Source organism: Danio rerio, chromosome 20 (assembly GCF_052040795.2).
Source record: "Danio rerio strain M-AB ecotype USA chromosome 20, GRCz13ab, whole genome shotgun sequence".
NCBI classification, from domain to species: domain Eukaryota; kingdom Metazoa; phylum Chordata; class Actinopteri; order Cypriniformes; family Danionidae; genus Danio; species Danio rerio.
Window position 1 is genome coordinate 30964266 of NC_141040.1, and position 16250 is coordinate 30980515.

General features: G+C 34.8%; 1 protein-coding gene across 3 annotated transcripts in view; it reads right to left on the reverse strand.

Annotated features, from left to right (window-relative positions):
• Positions 1 to 16250, reverse strand: part of itpk1a (inositol-tetrakisphosphate 1-kinase a) — a 37066-nt gene that overhangs the window by 10245 nt on the left and 10571 nt on the right. For all 3 annotated transcript variants that reach the window (XM_087296546.1, XM_087296545.1, NM_213017.1), the window contains 4 exon segments: positions 9361 to 9486; positions 8019 to 8136; positions 1606 to 1704; positions 1416 to 1456 (listed from right to left, as the gene is read on the reverse strand). In XM_087296546.1, coding sequence (XP_087152672.1) covers positions 1416 to 1456; positions 1606 to 1704; positions 8019 to 8025 — 147 coding nt within the window. In that variant the 5' untranslated portion in view covers positions 8026 to 8136; positions 9361 to 9486.

Genomic DNA, 16250 nt, shown 5'->3' on the forward strand with positions numbered 1-16250 from the left:
GCAACGGCAAAAAATGCAACGGCAAAAATGCAAGGCGCAGCAGGTGATTAAAATGTGAGGCACACAGGGTGCATTAGCAGCATACAAAATGCTCGTAGCCATTGGAAAACCATTCAGAAATGGCACCACTCAATGCAAAAAGTGCATTCAGTGTGATTAGGAACTAAAAAATCCCTTTTTTATGACTGAATGAATCATGACCAAAACATGTTTCAAGAATCACTGTCGCTACCTACTGGTGTAACAATGTAATTCCTAAAATATTTTTGAAGCATTAAGTTACTTTTACAAGGCAAATGACTCTTCTTTTCACAGCATTAGTAGTTATATCTAAAGTATGAACTGTTATCTATGTACTTCTGCACTACAGAAAAAAAAATTATATATATATATATATATATATATATATATATATATATATATATATATATATATATATACTGTGTGATGAAAAAACAATTAATTATTAATTGTACTGCTCTTTGGCTTGTTAGAATCACACTTTCTAAGCAGCTGAAATGAGTCAGTAGCTCATGCAGTATGTTTCCATCCATAAAATGCAAACTAACTTTATGCGCAATACTGGATTATCGCATAAAAGACATGCGAATAAAGCAGCGTTTCCATCCAATGAGTCTAAGAGAACAAAATCATCACTTCCTAATTAACTGGCACCAAATATCGACAGTAAAAAGAGAACTTGCTGTGGTGGGAAAAGCTGCTTGAATCTTTTCTTCATTTAATAAATGACTTGCGCCTCAGAAGGCAATCCTGACAGGCAATGAACGCGCAGTGGCATTTAAAGACTTGAGACTCAGAAGCTCTTGATTCTAGCAGTCATTAATAATATGATAACACTAGTACTTAAACGGTAAGGCGTTTCAGAATGACCAAAACAACCTTTCAGATGTTTTACAATGTGCTCCATTCACACACATATTTATTATCACATAACCTCTTACAACAAAGTCACATGACTTTTTTTAACGTGCAAACTGGAATTTATTCGGTAAAAAGGTTTTCATCAAAGTTTATGCGCATCTTTTCTTATGGATTAAAAAGTTTATCCTACTCAGATATGCGCATATGTTTTTATGCACATTTTTAAAACGTATGCGCATCTTGGTGTTTCCAACAACCAATCCATCCATTAAGCTCATATCCAAAATGTGCATAAAATAGGTGGATGAAAACATAGCTAATGTTGTAAAAATCAACTTGTAAAAGACACTAAAAAAGCCCAATATGCACCATTTTAATAAGACACTACACAACATCAGAAATTATTAAAAAATGTCACAGGAAAAACTTATGTAACAGATGTGAGCACCACTGTGATCTGCAGTACTTATCTGTTGCTTATTATGCAAGAGATATGAATAATAGAGCAGGTTATAGGATAGTAAAGTACTTACCTCATGGGAATTGGTGCCATGAGCTACCTGGGGTTTACAGACTGCAATCAAACAAAGCATAACATGAAAATGTGTCGCTTCAATGCAAACGATCAAATATATTCTGTAAAGTCAAATGGGCAGCTGAGGGAACCTGTTCTGTATGTGTGTTAAACTGTGATCAAGATTGCAGCTAATGACTTGAACTTACTAAAAGGAAATGTGATTCCATGTTTGTGGAGCTGCTCCAGAGTTTCAAAGCCACATTCTGTCTTGAGAACCATGAACGGAGGTGAACAGATTCTGTCATCTACGGAAAATACACTCACACAATTCAACTTTTTTTGACTGGATACATTTAAATTTGAAGAAACATTTCATGCAACACAGACAATACTTAACTAAATACACCACTTTGATCACATTTTTCATTTGTGGTTTTCAATTTATTTAGACGTTGTTGTGAAACACAAGTCAACATTATCAGGGTGAAAAAAATGGCCAAATGAAAACTGTAAATTTTCACCAAAATTAGGACTAAAACCAATTAAATTTGTGCATTTGGCAAATTTATTAGTTTTATTTTAAAACTGTGTCGTGTAAACATACCCTTAATGGAAAAAGAAAACAATTTAAAATAATGAAATTATCAGAAAACCTATTTAAGGAATTTTGCATTAACTTTTCTCATTAATATTCATTAGGGGAAAAAACATTTTCCTTATTGTGCAATATTTTAAGAACTGTTTTATGACTATATAAGATCACATGACAAGGCAATATTGATTACGGTTATAAAATGTCACATGGAATAATTTATGATATTTATTTATAATGTGTACAGCTGATAAATACATATACATAAATAAATAAAAATGTTTTCTATATACATTTTTTATCATTTACTTTTTCAGAAAATAAAAAAATATGTTTCTGAGGCAGCATTTTTATTTATTTAACACATGTGGACTGGTTGTGCATATTACAACATTGTACATTGTAATCTTTTACAAAACATACATTTCTTATAATTTACTTTTTCAAAAAATATGTTTCTGTTTTGTAAAAGATTACAATATACAATGTTCTAATATGCACAACCAGTCCACATGTGGTTTGTGTACTTGGAGAAGGCATTCGACCTTGTCTTTCATGGCATTCTGTGGACGGTGCTCTGGAAGTATGGGGTCAGAGGTGCTCTGTTAAGGGCTGTCTTGTCCCTGTATGAAGAGAATAGAAGTTTGGTTCGCATTGCCAGCAATACGTCAAACTTGTTTCCACCTCCACCAGAAAAAGGTGGATTGCCATCTCCAGGTCGGAGGACAGTCCTTACTCCTTAGCTCAAGTATCTCGGGGTTTTGTTTATGAGTGAGAGAAGGATGGAATGTGAGATTGACTGGCAGATTGGGGGAGCGGCAGCAGTAATGTGGTCAATCTGGTAAAGAAGGAGCTGAGCAGAAAGGCAAAGCTTTCGATTTACCGGTTAATCTATGTTCCTACTTTCACCTATGGTCATGAGCTTTGGGTCATGACTGAAAGGACAAGATCTCTGATACAAGTGGCTGAAATGAGTTTCCTCGCAGGGTGGCAGAGCACACCCTTATAGATAGGGTGAGGTGATCTGTGACCCGGGAGGAGCTTGGAGTAGAGCCGTTGCTCCTCCACATCGAGAGAAGTCAGCTGAGGTGGCTCAGGCATCTGTTTCGGATGCCTCCTGGACACCTACCTAGGGAGGTGTTCCAGGCATGTCCCACTGGGAGGAGGCCTTGAGGACTATGTCTCTTGGCTGGCCTGGGAATGCTATGGGATTACCCTGGAGGAGCTGGAGCAAGTGTCTGGGGATAAGGAAGTCTGGAGTTCTCTCCTAAGACTGCTGTCTCCGTGACTCGGCCCAGAATAAGCAGACAAAAATGAGATGAGATGTTTTGTGAAAGATTGCAATGTACAATGATCTAATGTTTAAAAAAACAATTTCTAATAATGTACTTATTGTTTACATTTTATATGGGTTTAATATACCTGTAATAAATTAATCCTTTGACCTAAGGAATTAAGGAATGTTGACCTTACAGCTAGATATGAATCAAAAATTACAAACTTAACCAAACAACAACATTAACATTAGGCCTTAACTGTATCTAACCTCAAAAGTTGCAAAAAAAAAAAAAAAAATCATGAGCCTAACTACTCTGTACCTACAATAACAAATACATTTACACATAAAGACATCTTTAGGTAAAGCAGAAACAGATTAAAGTAATTAAAGTCATGTCAATATCAAAAACATTGACAATTATGTTTTTTAATCTAATAAAACGGATCATTTGATTTTAGCCTTTGATTCTGTCAGATTGTTTATTAAGGTCTGTCAATTAAATGTCATTTCATCTTTTCCTCCTTTCATACAGTACAGTATTTCTTTCTTTCCTGAAACACACACAAACGAAACGGTGACAGACCAGATGACAGCAGTAACAAGACAAGATTAACCAGCACCCCCTGAGCGTAACTCCACGTAGACTCCAAGTTTGGATGGCGGTCATAATGATGTGTAGCCTACACACATTTTAACTGATGACTATTCTTTCTACAGAATAATATTACTACTGGATCCATGGAAACAATTCAAACTGAACGGCTGCGGTATCTGTGAATTTTCAGACCGCTTTTGATCTGCAACCATCAGTTAAGTCTCATAAACAGCCTCTTTTCCACGAGCGAAAGTGCAGTCTATTTATAGCACCGCAGAAACAATCTTTTTCTGTCGAGCAGCTTCGACGCGGCTCAACCGAATTAAAGCATCACCTTTTACATTAGACAAGGAACATGAATCCATTTGATGAAACAAGCAGTAACCTTTAAAACAGCCATAAATGCTGAATACAGCGGTGTGATGCAAGGTGATGATGAATGAATAAATTAAAGTTTATTTTTAGAGATATGGGTGGACGTGATTCATTAGGATGAGCGTCAATTTACACAACCAAGTCAACTGACTATATAACTCACCCAAAATACTTATATTTTTTATTTAAACAGCTTGTTGTCATTGTGGACATGCTGACACGACCAATTAGATCATGGAAAAAATGTGTCTGACTTAAAAAAAAAATCAGTCATTGATGGCACTTGCTGATACGTGCATGTATTTGGCAAGTGAGTTATTTCAAAGAGGATCTTGTGTAATATGAAGGCTATACGAGCTGTGTTATCTCCCTTTTCCCAGAATCCCTTGCAGTGTTGTTTCATAAGCTAACAGCCATGGAAGCGGTTGCCTGGAGAAAAGGCCCTAGAAAATAGTCACTCCCTTTGTATCATAAACAGAGTGGTCTCTTTCTTAGAGACTGGGGAAGCACCAAGGCGGATGGTTAACTTCACACTAACCCTCAGCTGACACTCCTGCACCACAGACAACACTGACATTCTGATGTGCTCTTGACTGAACAGCATCTGCTTCTCGAATCTGAAAAGCTTTTGATAGAGGTCATGCTAATTTTCGGATTGAAGGATTCATTGTAGTTGTTCACTTGCGATCCGATTGGGTTTAAAACATTAGGCTTTCGCACTAAACACAATTTTTAGGATTACTTTTAAATAAATGCTGAATAACGTCATAATCATTAGGTTTTACTCAAAGCTGTGGAGTAAATGAAGCTTGGCTGTCATTAAAAGAAAATATTTGGTAACACTTTAGCATAATGGTCCATTAGTTAATGTATTTACTATTCATACTCATTATTCATATTTAAGTATGAATAATCTTGTAAAGCATTTATTAATCCAAGTTCAACATTTACTAATGCTTGACATCAGTTAATGCACTGTGAGTTGACATGAACTAATGATAACTAATTTAAATAGCATGAGCTGATGTTAACATAGATTAATAAAAACATTAATAAATGTATTACTAATAGTGTGTTCGTGTTATTAAATACATTAACTAAGATTAACTAATGGACCATTATTTTAAAATGTTACCAAATATTTTATTCTATAATGCATATTGCTTTTAGTATTAATGACTCGCATAACTTAATAACTAGTATTCCTAATATTGTACTTTTTATGAAAATGTTGTAAAATTATAAAAATGCTAGATTAAAAATATGCTGGATAACATAATCATCATTAGGTTTCACTCAAACCTGTGGAGTAAATAAAGCTTGAGCTTTGCTGTCATTAAAAATAGAGATTCTATTCTATAATTTAGTTACTTTTAGAATTAACTATGTCCATAACTTAAACTATTATCCTGATATTGTACTTTTGTGAATGTGAATGTGGTACAAAATATAAAATAATGCAGACTTTATGACCATTACACTGCCACTTTTAACTCTATGATCAGTTATAATGAACACTGTTAAGTGCAAAAATGCATTTAATGCATAGAATAAGATACATTTTTTAATGTTTAAATAAAAAACCTACTTAATATAGACTTTCTACTGTGTTTAAATACAATTAAATACATTTAACCTTGATAAGGGAAAGACTTTATTGAAAATATTTTAATTAAACAAATCTTATTTCAAAAGTTCACACTTAGCTGATGATTGATTATAAAGCTTGTTCGGCATGCTGTCCTGGGAGAGAGCCCTGAGCTCATAACATCCTCGAGCCCAGGGCTCCATACTGTTTGTAAGGCAGGAGGGGAGTTTGGTGCTAATGGCAATTAGGAATTGCTGATTATGAGCTCATCAATGGTGCCATTTTGATTTGGTCGATTCGTCTATGTAGGATGCCTTTGGACTGTGGTAGGAAATCGAAGAACCCGGGGAAACCCACAAAAGCACTGGGAGAACATCTAAACTCCACCCAGAAACGTCTACTGGCCAAGTAAGGATTTGGACCAATGGTATTCTTGCTGTGAGGCAACAGTGCTAACCACTTGGCCGCCAAGCAACTCTGTCAAGGAAAGGAAGGGATGAGTAGGGGTGGAAGGGTGGATTTTTCCACATGAAGATAACTAATGTAAGAAACTCTGATTATTTACAATGAGTTAGGAATCATCCAATTGCAGAATCCTGTGTTGCTAATGCAGGACCAGCTGTGGTCAATCATAGGCACGTGATCCGCTTGAAATTAGTTTATAAATAAACTTCACTTAAAATTAAATATATATATATATATATATATATATATATATATATATATATATATATATATATATATATATAATGCATATATTCTAATGGCATTTTTTCAGTGAGAATTGTTTGTTTTAGCTATGATTTTATATCTATCTCTTTTTGTGATTTGTATTGTGCAGCACATTGGTCACCTTCAGTTGTGTTGAATAGCGCTATATAAATAACATTGATGTTGACATTTATATCATAATAAGCTGTTTTGAACTACATAATTGATATTTTTAGAGGAGGACACTCAGTATTTTGTGTACAATTATTTAATTGTACATCTTAAGATCTCAAATCAAAAACCCTTGCTCCTATTAAAAATTACATGAAGAACTTACTTTGGGTGTTACTGCAAAATCAACCCCTTCGGGGTGATTGAAGATGATCATCAATCATACATGTGGGTTTACTCAGCAATAACAAGTACATTATGCTCTAGTTGATGACCCCAAAATCATACAATTTGCGTACTGCAGATACTTACAGTTGAAGTCAGAATTATTAGCCCCCCTTTGATTTTTATTAAATTTTTTTTAATATATTTCAAAAATGATGTTTAAAAGAGCAAGGAAATGTTCACAGTATGTCTGATAATATTTCTTCTTCTGGAGAGAGTCTTATTTGTTTTATTCTGGCTAGAATAGAAGCAGTTTTGAATTTTTTATATCCATTTTAAGTTCAATATTATTAGCCCCCTTAAGCAATATTTGTTTTGAATTGTCTACAGAGCAAACCACTGTTATACAATTAATTGCCTTATTATCCTAACCTGCCTATTTAACCTAGTGTTAAATGTCACTGAAAAAATATCTAATCAAATATTATGTACTGTCTTCTTGGCAATGATATAAGAAATCAGTTATTAGAAATTAGTTATTAAAACTATTATGCTTAGAAATTTGTTGAAAAAATACTTCTCTGCGTAAAACAGAAACTGGGGAAAAAATAAACAGGGGGCTAATAAATCAGGGGGTTTAATAATTCTAACTTCAACTGTATTTGTGTATTTTTTTCAGCTTAATATATTTTTGTTTGTGATGGAATTCCTTAGGCACTACGCCATTCTCCCAGCTGGTGATTGTGTTGGCTTGCAGTGATCCAACGGGCCTCATGCTCTTTCTGTGGCCAGTGAATGCTGAGAGCAAGCAGCACAAAGAATGAACGACTCAGCAGCTTTAGGACATAAGCCCTGCATAAGCCTGTGCGCAAAGCCAAAAACCTGCCCTCCTCGTGTTAGTTCACCCCTGATGAACAAAGGAGGATCTAGAGGCCTGCTTTACAGAACCTTTTACATTATTTAGAATTAGTGTAAATGCTGTCCACGGTCAACATTCTAGCTCACACTGAAACATAAAGCAAGCAACCACAGTTTGTTTTCTTTATTTAGGTGTCCTATAGGGATGGTTTTATCTATAATAAGTGATACCATGATGAAAGGGTCTGTCCTTAATCAATGACTGTATCTGTGTTGCTTACACACCTTCCATGCTGTGTTCAAGTTTATGGATTAGCTTATACGATTTGCACCGGTCCAGCAGGGTACGAATGGCCGGAAGAGGGTCCAAAATCACTGTTTCAGGGTGAGCGTCTATGTAGTCCTGAAAAGAGACACACACAAGTCTTCTTATGTTCCTATAATGGACAGATTTAACCATTAAGTAAGAAGAGGGGCCACTAAGGGTCAATGGAATTATGGGGCTAAGTTTGATATTGGAGAAACAGATTTGGCAAATGCTCCAGTGCATATTATATTTGAACTCAACAGAACATTGCAGATGTATGTTTACAATGTTTTTAAGAAATAGTGCAGCCAATCACAGACATATCTGTTGGTATCTTGAATACACTGGTCAATCAGTAAGAATCGCCTCACTGTTTGAAATCCTCAAGTTTTCAATACTGTGCCCCTGGGAATTCCCTGTTTATAAACATAAAAGTGTTGGCATGATTTAAAACAGGAGCATATGAAGAGCTCAGATGCAAAAACCTTTAAGTGGTGTCTGAAATTTCTTTCTAGAATATATGGTAAGCCGTTTTGACATTTAATTTCAACTGTATGTATTAGATACCAGTACTTTTTCATTAGTAAAGATACTACCACTGGCTATTGAATAAATGATAAAACGGCTTTTGCCATAAGAATTAGCATTTTTCACAACCTCCTATTCTTGTGTTCAGTTATTTTACGTATAAGGCAATGACAAAAAAAAAAAAAAAAACAATTGATTGCCATTAAAATAAAATTACTGAACCTAAAAAAAGGACATTTTAAATGGCACCTAGAGATTTGTGGGTCTGAACTATATTATATGAAATAATAATGCCATCTCATGGCAATGCATAACTTCTTGATTTAGTAGTTAATACATATTAATTTGTACTCATTAATTATTCATATTTTTTACATTTAAGTACAATTTTCAACCCCCCAATGAGGGGTAGGTTTAGGGGTGGGGTTTGAAGGCATGCCTCCCTTTACAAATCTTATGTTTTCATCTGAATTAAATCCACTTTTTTTAGCCACTGTTCTGGTGTAAAATACATAAATGCATTACAATATGTAAAACTGTTGTGTTTCCTTTAAGATTCATTTAAGATTGAGCTGGGACAACAGAATGTTACATTGGATTATTTTATAGCATGTTTAAATTCCTTTTTAAAAGATAAGCAAAATACATTACTTATTGCTAAGTATTTTTATGAAATTGTATTTTTGTATGTGATTTAAAAAACAGCTTGAATAGCACTGAATAGCTAATTATACAATGAATGTACGCTTGATTAACAAATGCATGGTTGCTTGAGCTGATTTTCATAGTTACCTGAACACCCTGAACAAGTAGCAGAGACTCTGTGACATTCTGGTCAGCATCAACAATGTGGTCGGTCAGCTTGTGGATGATGACATCAAACGGACCCTGGCTCTCGATTGGCTGGCTCAGATCCAGCTGAACCGGGAGAACAAGGTCAAGAGATCAGTAAACATCCACGAGACTGCTTTCAGCAACTTCCCTCTGGGAGAATGCTAATGTCAACATCTGAATAAGCAAAGGGTGTACTTTCTAGTAAAATTCACCTGAATGTATTATTTTCAGGAAAAGAAGTATGATAATAAGTATTGTACAGCTTAATTGTATAGGTTTACAAAATAAACATTATGCCTACATTTCAAAAATTCAACAAAGGTCAGTAAGCTCAAGGATGACATTTGAAGAATTTGAAGAATAGATGTTTATGACGTGATGCTAACTGTAAACTGAGAACGGTGCTAAACTGTACATAAACTAATCCTACAGCAAACACACAAAGAATCACATTCTGATCCCTCTCTGAAGGTCAGTGCCATCCATTGCGTGAGTGAAAGCCATTATTTTCTAACATCTAAATCAAACGTGCTGACTAGGCTTGAAATTAGAAAGGTAAATTTTCTGTAGTTATATTATTATATTTGATTTATTATATACTTACTTACACCCAGGACCATTTTATATCGAAGTTAATATTTAGATGCACCATGTTGGTGTTACGTAACATCTCATTTTTATGAGGTGGGTAGTAAGCCCAACACTCAACCCTTAACCTGGAGGACCAGGACATAAGCACACATACACTACGGACAATTTAGCTTACCCAATTCCCCTATGGCGCATGTCTTTGGACTTGTTTGGGAAAACCAGAGCACCCGGAGGAAACTTACATAAACACATGCAAACTCCCCACAGAAATGCCAACTGACCCAGCTGGGGCTCAAACCAGTGACCTTCTTGGTGTGAGGCAACAGCACTACCCATTGTGACACCATGCTGCCCTTTATTACATACAGTAATGATAATTGTCCAGAAACTGTCTATCTGGTGCATGACAGCAGTAGACTCTCACAAAAATGGTACAAAAGCTGTCCTACTGTAGCTTTTCAATATTAGTATTGACTACAGGTATTTTTTAAATAATCAAGCATAAATTCTTTACTTTAAAATACAGACTTTGACCATTTCAAGAGTTTATACTTAGATATTGCTTGATAATAATAGCAGGTTTGGCATGCTGTCCTGAGAGACAACCCTGAGCTCGGAGATACAGTAATTGAGCCCAGGGCTTCCGCCTGGTCAATGAGCATGTAAGGGGAGTACAAGATCAGGTAGTTCTCATGAGCTCCCTGTTATAGGAGAAAAGGAGAAGATGGAGTGGATGGGGGGTTTCTTCAGAAATGAAGATAAGGGAGTAGTTTTAGCCAGGCTACTTATAGTGAGTGTGCATTAATATGATTGGCTAACTAATGATTGTAGATGAGGGACCAGCTGCAGTCAATCATATCATGTGCTCCTCTCGAAATTAGTTTGTGAAACTTCACTTATAACATACAGTCAAGCCCAAAATTATTCATACCCCAGGCCATTACGAGCATTCCAATTAATGCTGTTCAACAGAACCTGTTTCTCCCGGCAGGTGGGAGTGGCACTGTTGTCACATGGTGTTAAAAAAATCCCACCACTGCACTGTCATCATTCATTCATTATTCTGAGGAGCTGAAGCTGATGAGGTAATAATACAACTGTTTCGCGAAACTAAATAGTTCTAACTACTGATGAAGCTTAATATTTGTTTTCGCAGTATAAAATGTGTGTAGTTTTGGTGAAATAAAATAACTGTAATCAATAAATGTATCAATGTAAATACATGCGAATTAGTCAGAAACACGTAAATTGTACTACAGCTTTCTAAATATGATATAGATATCTAGACGTATTTATCTAGATATGATATAGCCAGTCACATCTGTTTCTGTAATAGTTAAATCACAGTGAGTTTATGCATCTAGCATATTATTTTATAGCTATATTCTACTGTAACATGCTATGTCAGTTAGCATCGGAGTATAAATTGACTTTCTTATGAAATACCTAAGATGGCGGGAAAAACACATTTATTGTCGTGGTCATGTAAATAATCAGTTAAAGCCTTTTTATGTTTATTCAAAACTTATTTTCATTCAACTACAGCAATAGCTGCATTCCTTCATCCATTTTAGGGATTTCCTGGAATGTTCTACAACTTTTGTGAGGCATTTGTGGAATTTCTGCTTAAGTATGAATAAACAGGCATTACATGCATTTAGAAAACTGGAAAACTAAAAAATAAATTCCCTCTAGAGAAATTTGAAGTAAACATATTTCTGGTATATAGATCTTTTGATACAAATTTTTGTACTATGGGTGGGACTTCTTTGGGGCTAAGCCCCCTATCCCTTTCGACCCCAGCAACGCAAATTCTGACCTAAAGTTTTTGTTGAAATGTAAATAAAAGAGGACATCATCTTACTGTCTTTTGGGAGAAGTCTGTCATTTTTGTCAAAAAACAAAACAAAAACATGCTGATTGAGTAACTTTATGTAAGAATTTATAGGTTCATTTAGGTATAAATAATTTCAGGCTTTACTGTATTTATAACAGGGGTGCCCAAAGTTTTTTCCAATAGAGGGCCGAAATACCAAACTGAATTGAGGGCTATGGGCCAAATATATACCAAACTGTATTACAATGAATTTGCCAAAGGGAATTTGCTGAAAATGTTGCTTTAAATCATATTAACTACGACAGTATCATTTTTAAGACTTTGCATTGAACTTATTACAGTTCAAACATAAGCAATCCCATTAATCACACAATGGAGTTCAATGCTGAATATACTAGTTGAGTTGCTCCTGCCTTCATTTTGATTTGTTCGCAGATTTCGTATGCATTGTCCTCCATCTGCCAAGTGACAGTATTTACACTTGAAAAGTCTGATTCACTTACAACATTTAATTGAGTCATTTAATTCAGCTGACTTTTTGTAGCTCAGCAATAAAACAAATAAACAAAAGGTTAAGTTATTTTGAAATGTTAATCTCTGTCAAAGGAATTCGCCTCAACCTACTCCCCATCATTCTCCCTCTCTATTCAGATGCAATGGCGGGCCAAATCAAAGGTTAACATGGGCCGACTTTGGCTTGCAGGCCCTACTTTGGGGATCTCTATAAGAACCTACAGAAAAAAATACTAATGTGTAGGCATGTCAAAACTTCTCCTGGGCCCAAAGCAGGACCGGATTTACATGGGCAAATGACATTTAGACAAGTACTCCTTCTCAGGGTACTCATGGTACACTAGGTCTTTTTTGGTTTACCCTTTGGAAATGAGAAAACATTTTCTCTTGGATAAGAGTCTACAAAAAGTCTTGTCAAATGTCAGTCACAGGGAATGTAGAGGGAATTTACATGAACTGGCAGTTAATAGGGGTATAAGAGCATCCCTAAGTGCACTTTTATTTATTATACTTAGACCTAATCCAGATTCTATCTCTCAAAGACTACACCAAATAAAAGACTGAGGCTGTTCGGCTCACCAGAAATAGAGATAGAGGTAATCCTATGGGCCTCATTAGCTTATTCCCTAAATGGCTCTGTTTCAGAAGACAACATCTGGAAATATTCTCATAGCCAGATGTGTAACAAACAATTTACAAAAACAGACATAAAGAATGGAGATGATGACACACAGAAAGTGACACACAGATTCCTCATGACACTTCACAAAGAAGACCCCTCCACTTCCTTTTAGTCAAGCCTGTTCAGCTGCTAAACACATCATCTGATATAAAGCATGAGACGGCCATGTGCAACATCACATTAATGTATTCTAAAGTTTTAGTCAGTTAAAGTAGTTTTAAACAATGATTAGAGGTTCACATCTTTCTGGACATAATGAGGGCTTATTTGCTTTGCTAGATAATCGTTCCTTATTTCCACTTTCAATCTAACAGACTTCCTGAACAACAGAACTAAATCTATAACTTGCTGTTAACCTATTAATGGCATGCTATCATTAAACCAATTGAAGTGCAAACCAAGGAGGTGATGGCAAACAGTAAGTGTCCATGTCAATGTCTTGGCTTGTGCAAAATTGATAAGCGACTGGCTTAATTAAGTGCAAGAAATCCCCTAACACGAAAAAAAATGAGTTGAACCAATATGTGCGTAAGCTGCCCTTTAGTTTGGGATTTAGACTTTTTTTTTTTTAAAGAAATAAAACATTTAAATTGATCAAAGGTGAAAGTAAAGACACTGACTACATTTACATGGACATCAGTAACCAAATTATTTGCCTTAATCTGATTAAGACAATAAAATGATTAAGGTGTTTACATGAGTTGCACGTTTCTTTCATGATCCCGTTTTACATATTATAGCACATAGTTAGATTAACGTCATTGTGGCACCACGCTATCTGCATTTCCTCGGGAGTTTCATGTAATTTCAGGTGTTTCATATTAAATTTTTTGGCTTTTACTGCAGTTCCACTTTCATTCAGGAACATTTCATCCATGTCCTCTGTGACAAACTGAGGTATTGGATGCAGGTATGAATCAAGAACTGGTGGAAGAGTGTTGTTTTAATGGAATGGACCCTTTTCACAAGACTATCCGCTTGTTAAGTGGTGACGTAGGTATACTGTTTCCAGGTCCAAGCTGCCATTCATTTGAGTGGAGAAATCATTTGTTTGTGATCACGTTTTATGCCCATCACACACTAAAGTTAATTTTAAATAAAGTCATAGTGTACACAACAATCTCTGGGTTTGCTGCATAACATACCAAAAATTTAACAATTTATTATAAAATGAATCACTTTCTGGCCATCGGATATTAGGCATGGACATATATATTGCGATTGTGATTTTCGTAAGTATTTATTCGCTTTGTAAACGTTTATTACCATTTCATGAGTCTCCCCATTCAGTTGAATGGAGCGCTTGGACCCGGAAGCCGCTTTGCGTGACGTCACACTTAACAAGTGGATTATGATGCGTTTAACAGTCATCACAGTTTTAAATCCTTAAAAGTTTTTAATATTCAGATTTTTTAAGTATGAACATTATATCATACGTATCATATCATCTGTGCGTCAAATTACAAAAAAAACGAATTACTGCCTATGTGAGTTATTTCTAATGCAGTGTCTGTGGGGCTTAAATTTTATGTTATTCCCACCTCTGGCTGCCGTCATCAATTTCACACAATTTTTTTCTGAAGACTTGATAGCACCGTCGAGGAATTTTTCTTTTATTATTTGAGCAAATAGGATTGTAAAAAAAATATTTGTTGTACTCTCAGATTCACTGCGCTCTAAGGTTACCCAACTATGACGATTTCTGCTGCTAAGAAACCCAGAATTGTGAAAAGTGTCTATTTTAATCAAGAATTAGGGGAAGAGTGTTGTTTTAATGGAAGTTGAATCCACACGCTGAATGTAAAAAATGGTCCTTTTCTGACTCAATAGGTGCAGAGAATGGTGTCAAACAGCCGTGTGTGTATCCACTTGTTAAGTGTGACGTCACGTGAAGCGGCTTCCGGGTCCATGCGCTATATTAAAATGTATGGGAAAACTCATCAAATGGTGATAATAAATATTTACGAAGCCATGTAATACTTTCGAAAATCACAATCAAATATATCCATGCCTAATATCAGATGGCCAGAAAGTGATACATTCTTTTATAAATTGTTAAAATATTGGTATTTGTGATGCAGCAAGCAAGCCCAGAGATTGATGTGTGTACTATGATTTCATATAAAATTCACTTTAATGTGTGATATGACTAAAAAGTGGCCATAAACAAATATTTTCTCAATTTAAATGAGCAGGGGCTTGGATACAGAAACAGTATTCCATTTGTCACCGATACGTCAAGACTTAACAAGCAGATAGATTATTCGCAAATCACAGCAAAAATCCTACATGACGGTAATACTTTGATTGCAGTGTTTACATGTACTGAACTGCACTTCAATAATGTGACTAAATCTGTATATTTAACGACTTAATTCAATTTCTATTTAGTTCGATTACGACTTTGAACTGACAAAATTAATCAAAATTCGCTGTTTACATGATAAACTCTTAATCAGAGTATTGTCTTAAATAAACATAACATATGTAAACATACTCACAGATTTTTACTATGGCTTGACAATTTTGAACAAATCATCACATTTTCAGATAATGAGTTTTGTAGAATCATGTGACTCCAGTGATATATAAAAAAAACTATTTTTTTATTGCAATAATATTTTACTAATTACTTTTATTTGAATAAATGTAGCATTAGTGAGCAAATAAATAAAATACTAATACTTTCACAAACACCTAAAATATAATAATATAATAATATAAACTTAATAATATATATATATATATATATATATATATATATATATATATATATATATATATATATATATATATATATATATATATATATATATATATATAAAATTAAGGTTTTATACCATTTATTTTTAACAATCTATACAGAAACAGATACATATCCTTAAAAATGTGTTGGATATGTCATTACTCTCCTGACCCTCAGGATATAATATTTTTGAAATGAGTGTGGGTATGTTCTTGAGAATGCATAACTATCTTATCACTATGGTGGTGACATGCTGAACCTGCAGATCTTAAACTGTAGGTAAATGCACTATGAACCTATAAAATAGTTTAATAACCAAGGTAGTGCAAACTGACAGGTGAAGGCAGAATATGACAACCTAAATATAGGTTTACCTACAGAAAATACATAACCCAAAGCCATTAATCCCACAAGCGGAATTAATTTTCAAAGTGATGCCATTAAGCCGTTTCCCCATTAACACGTGCACTGACTGAATG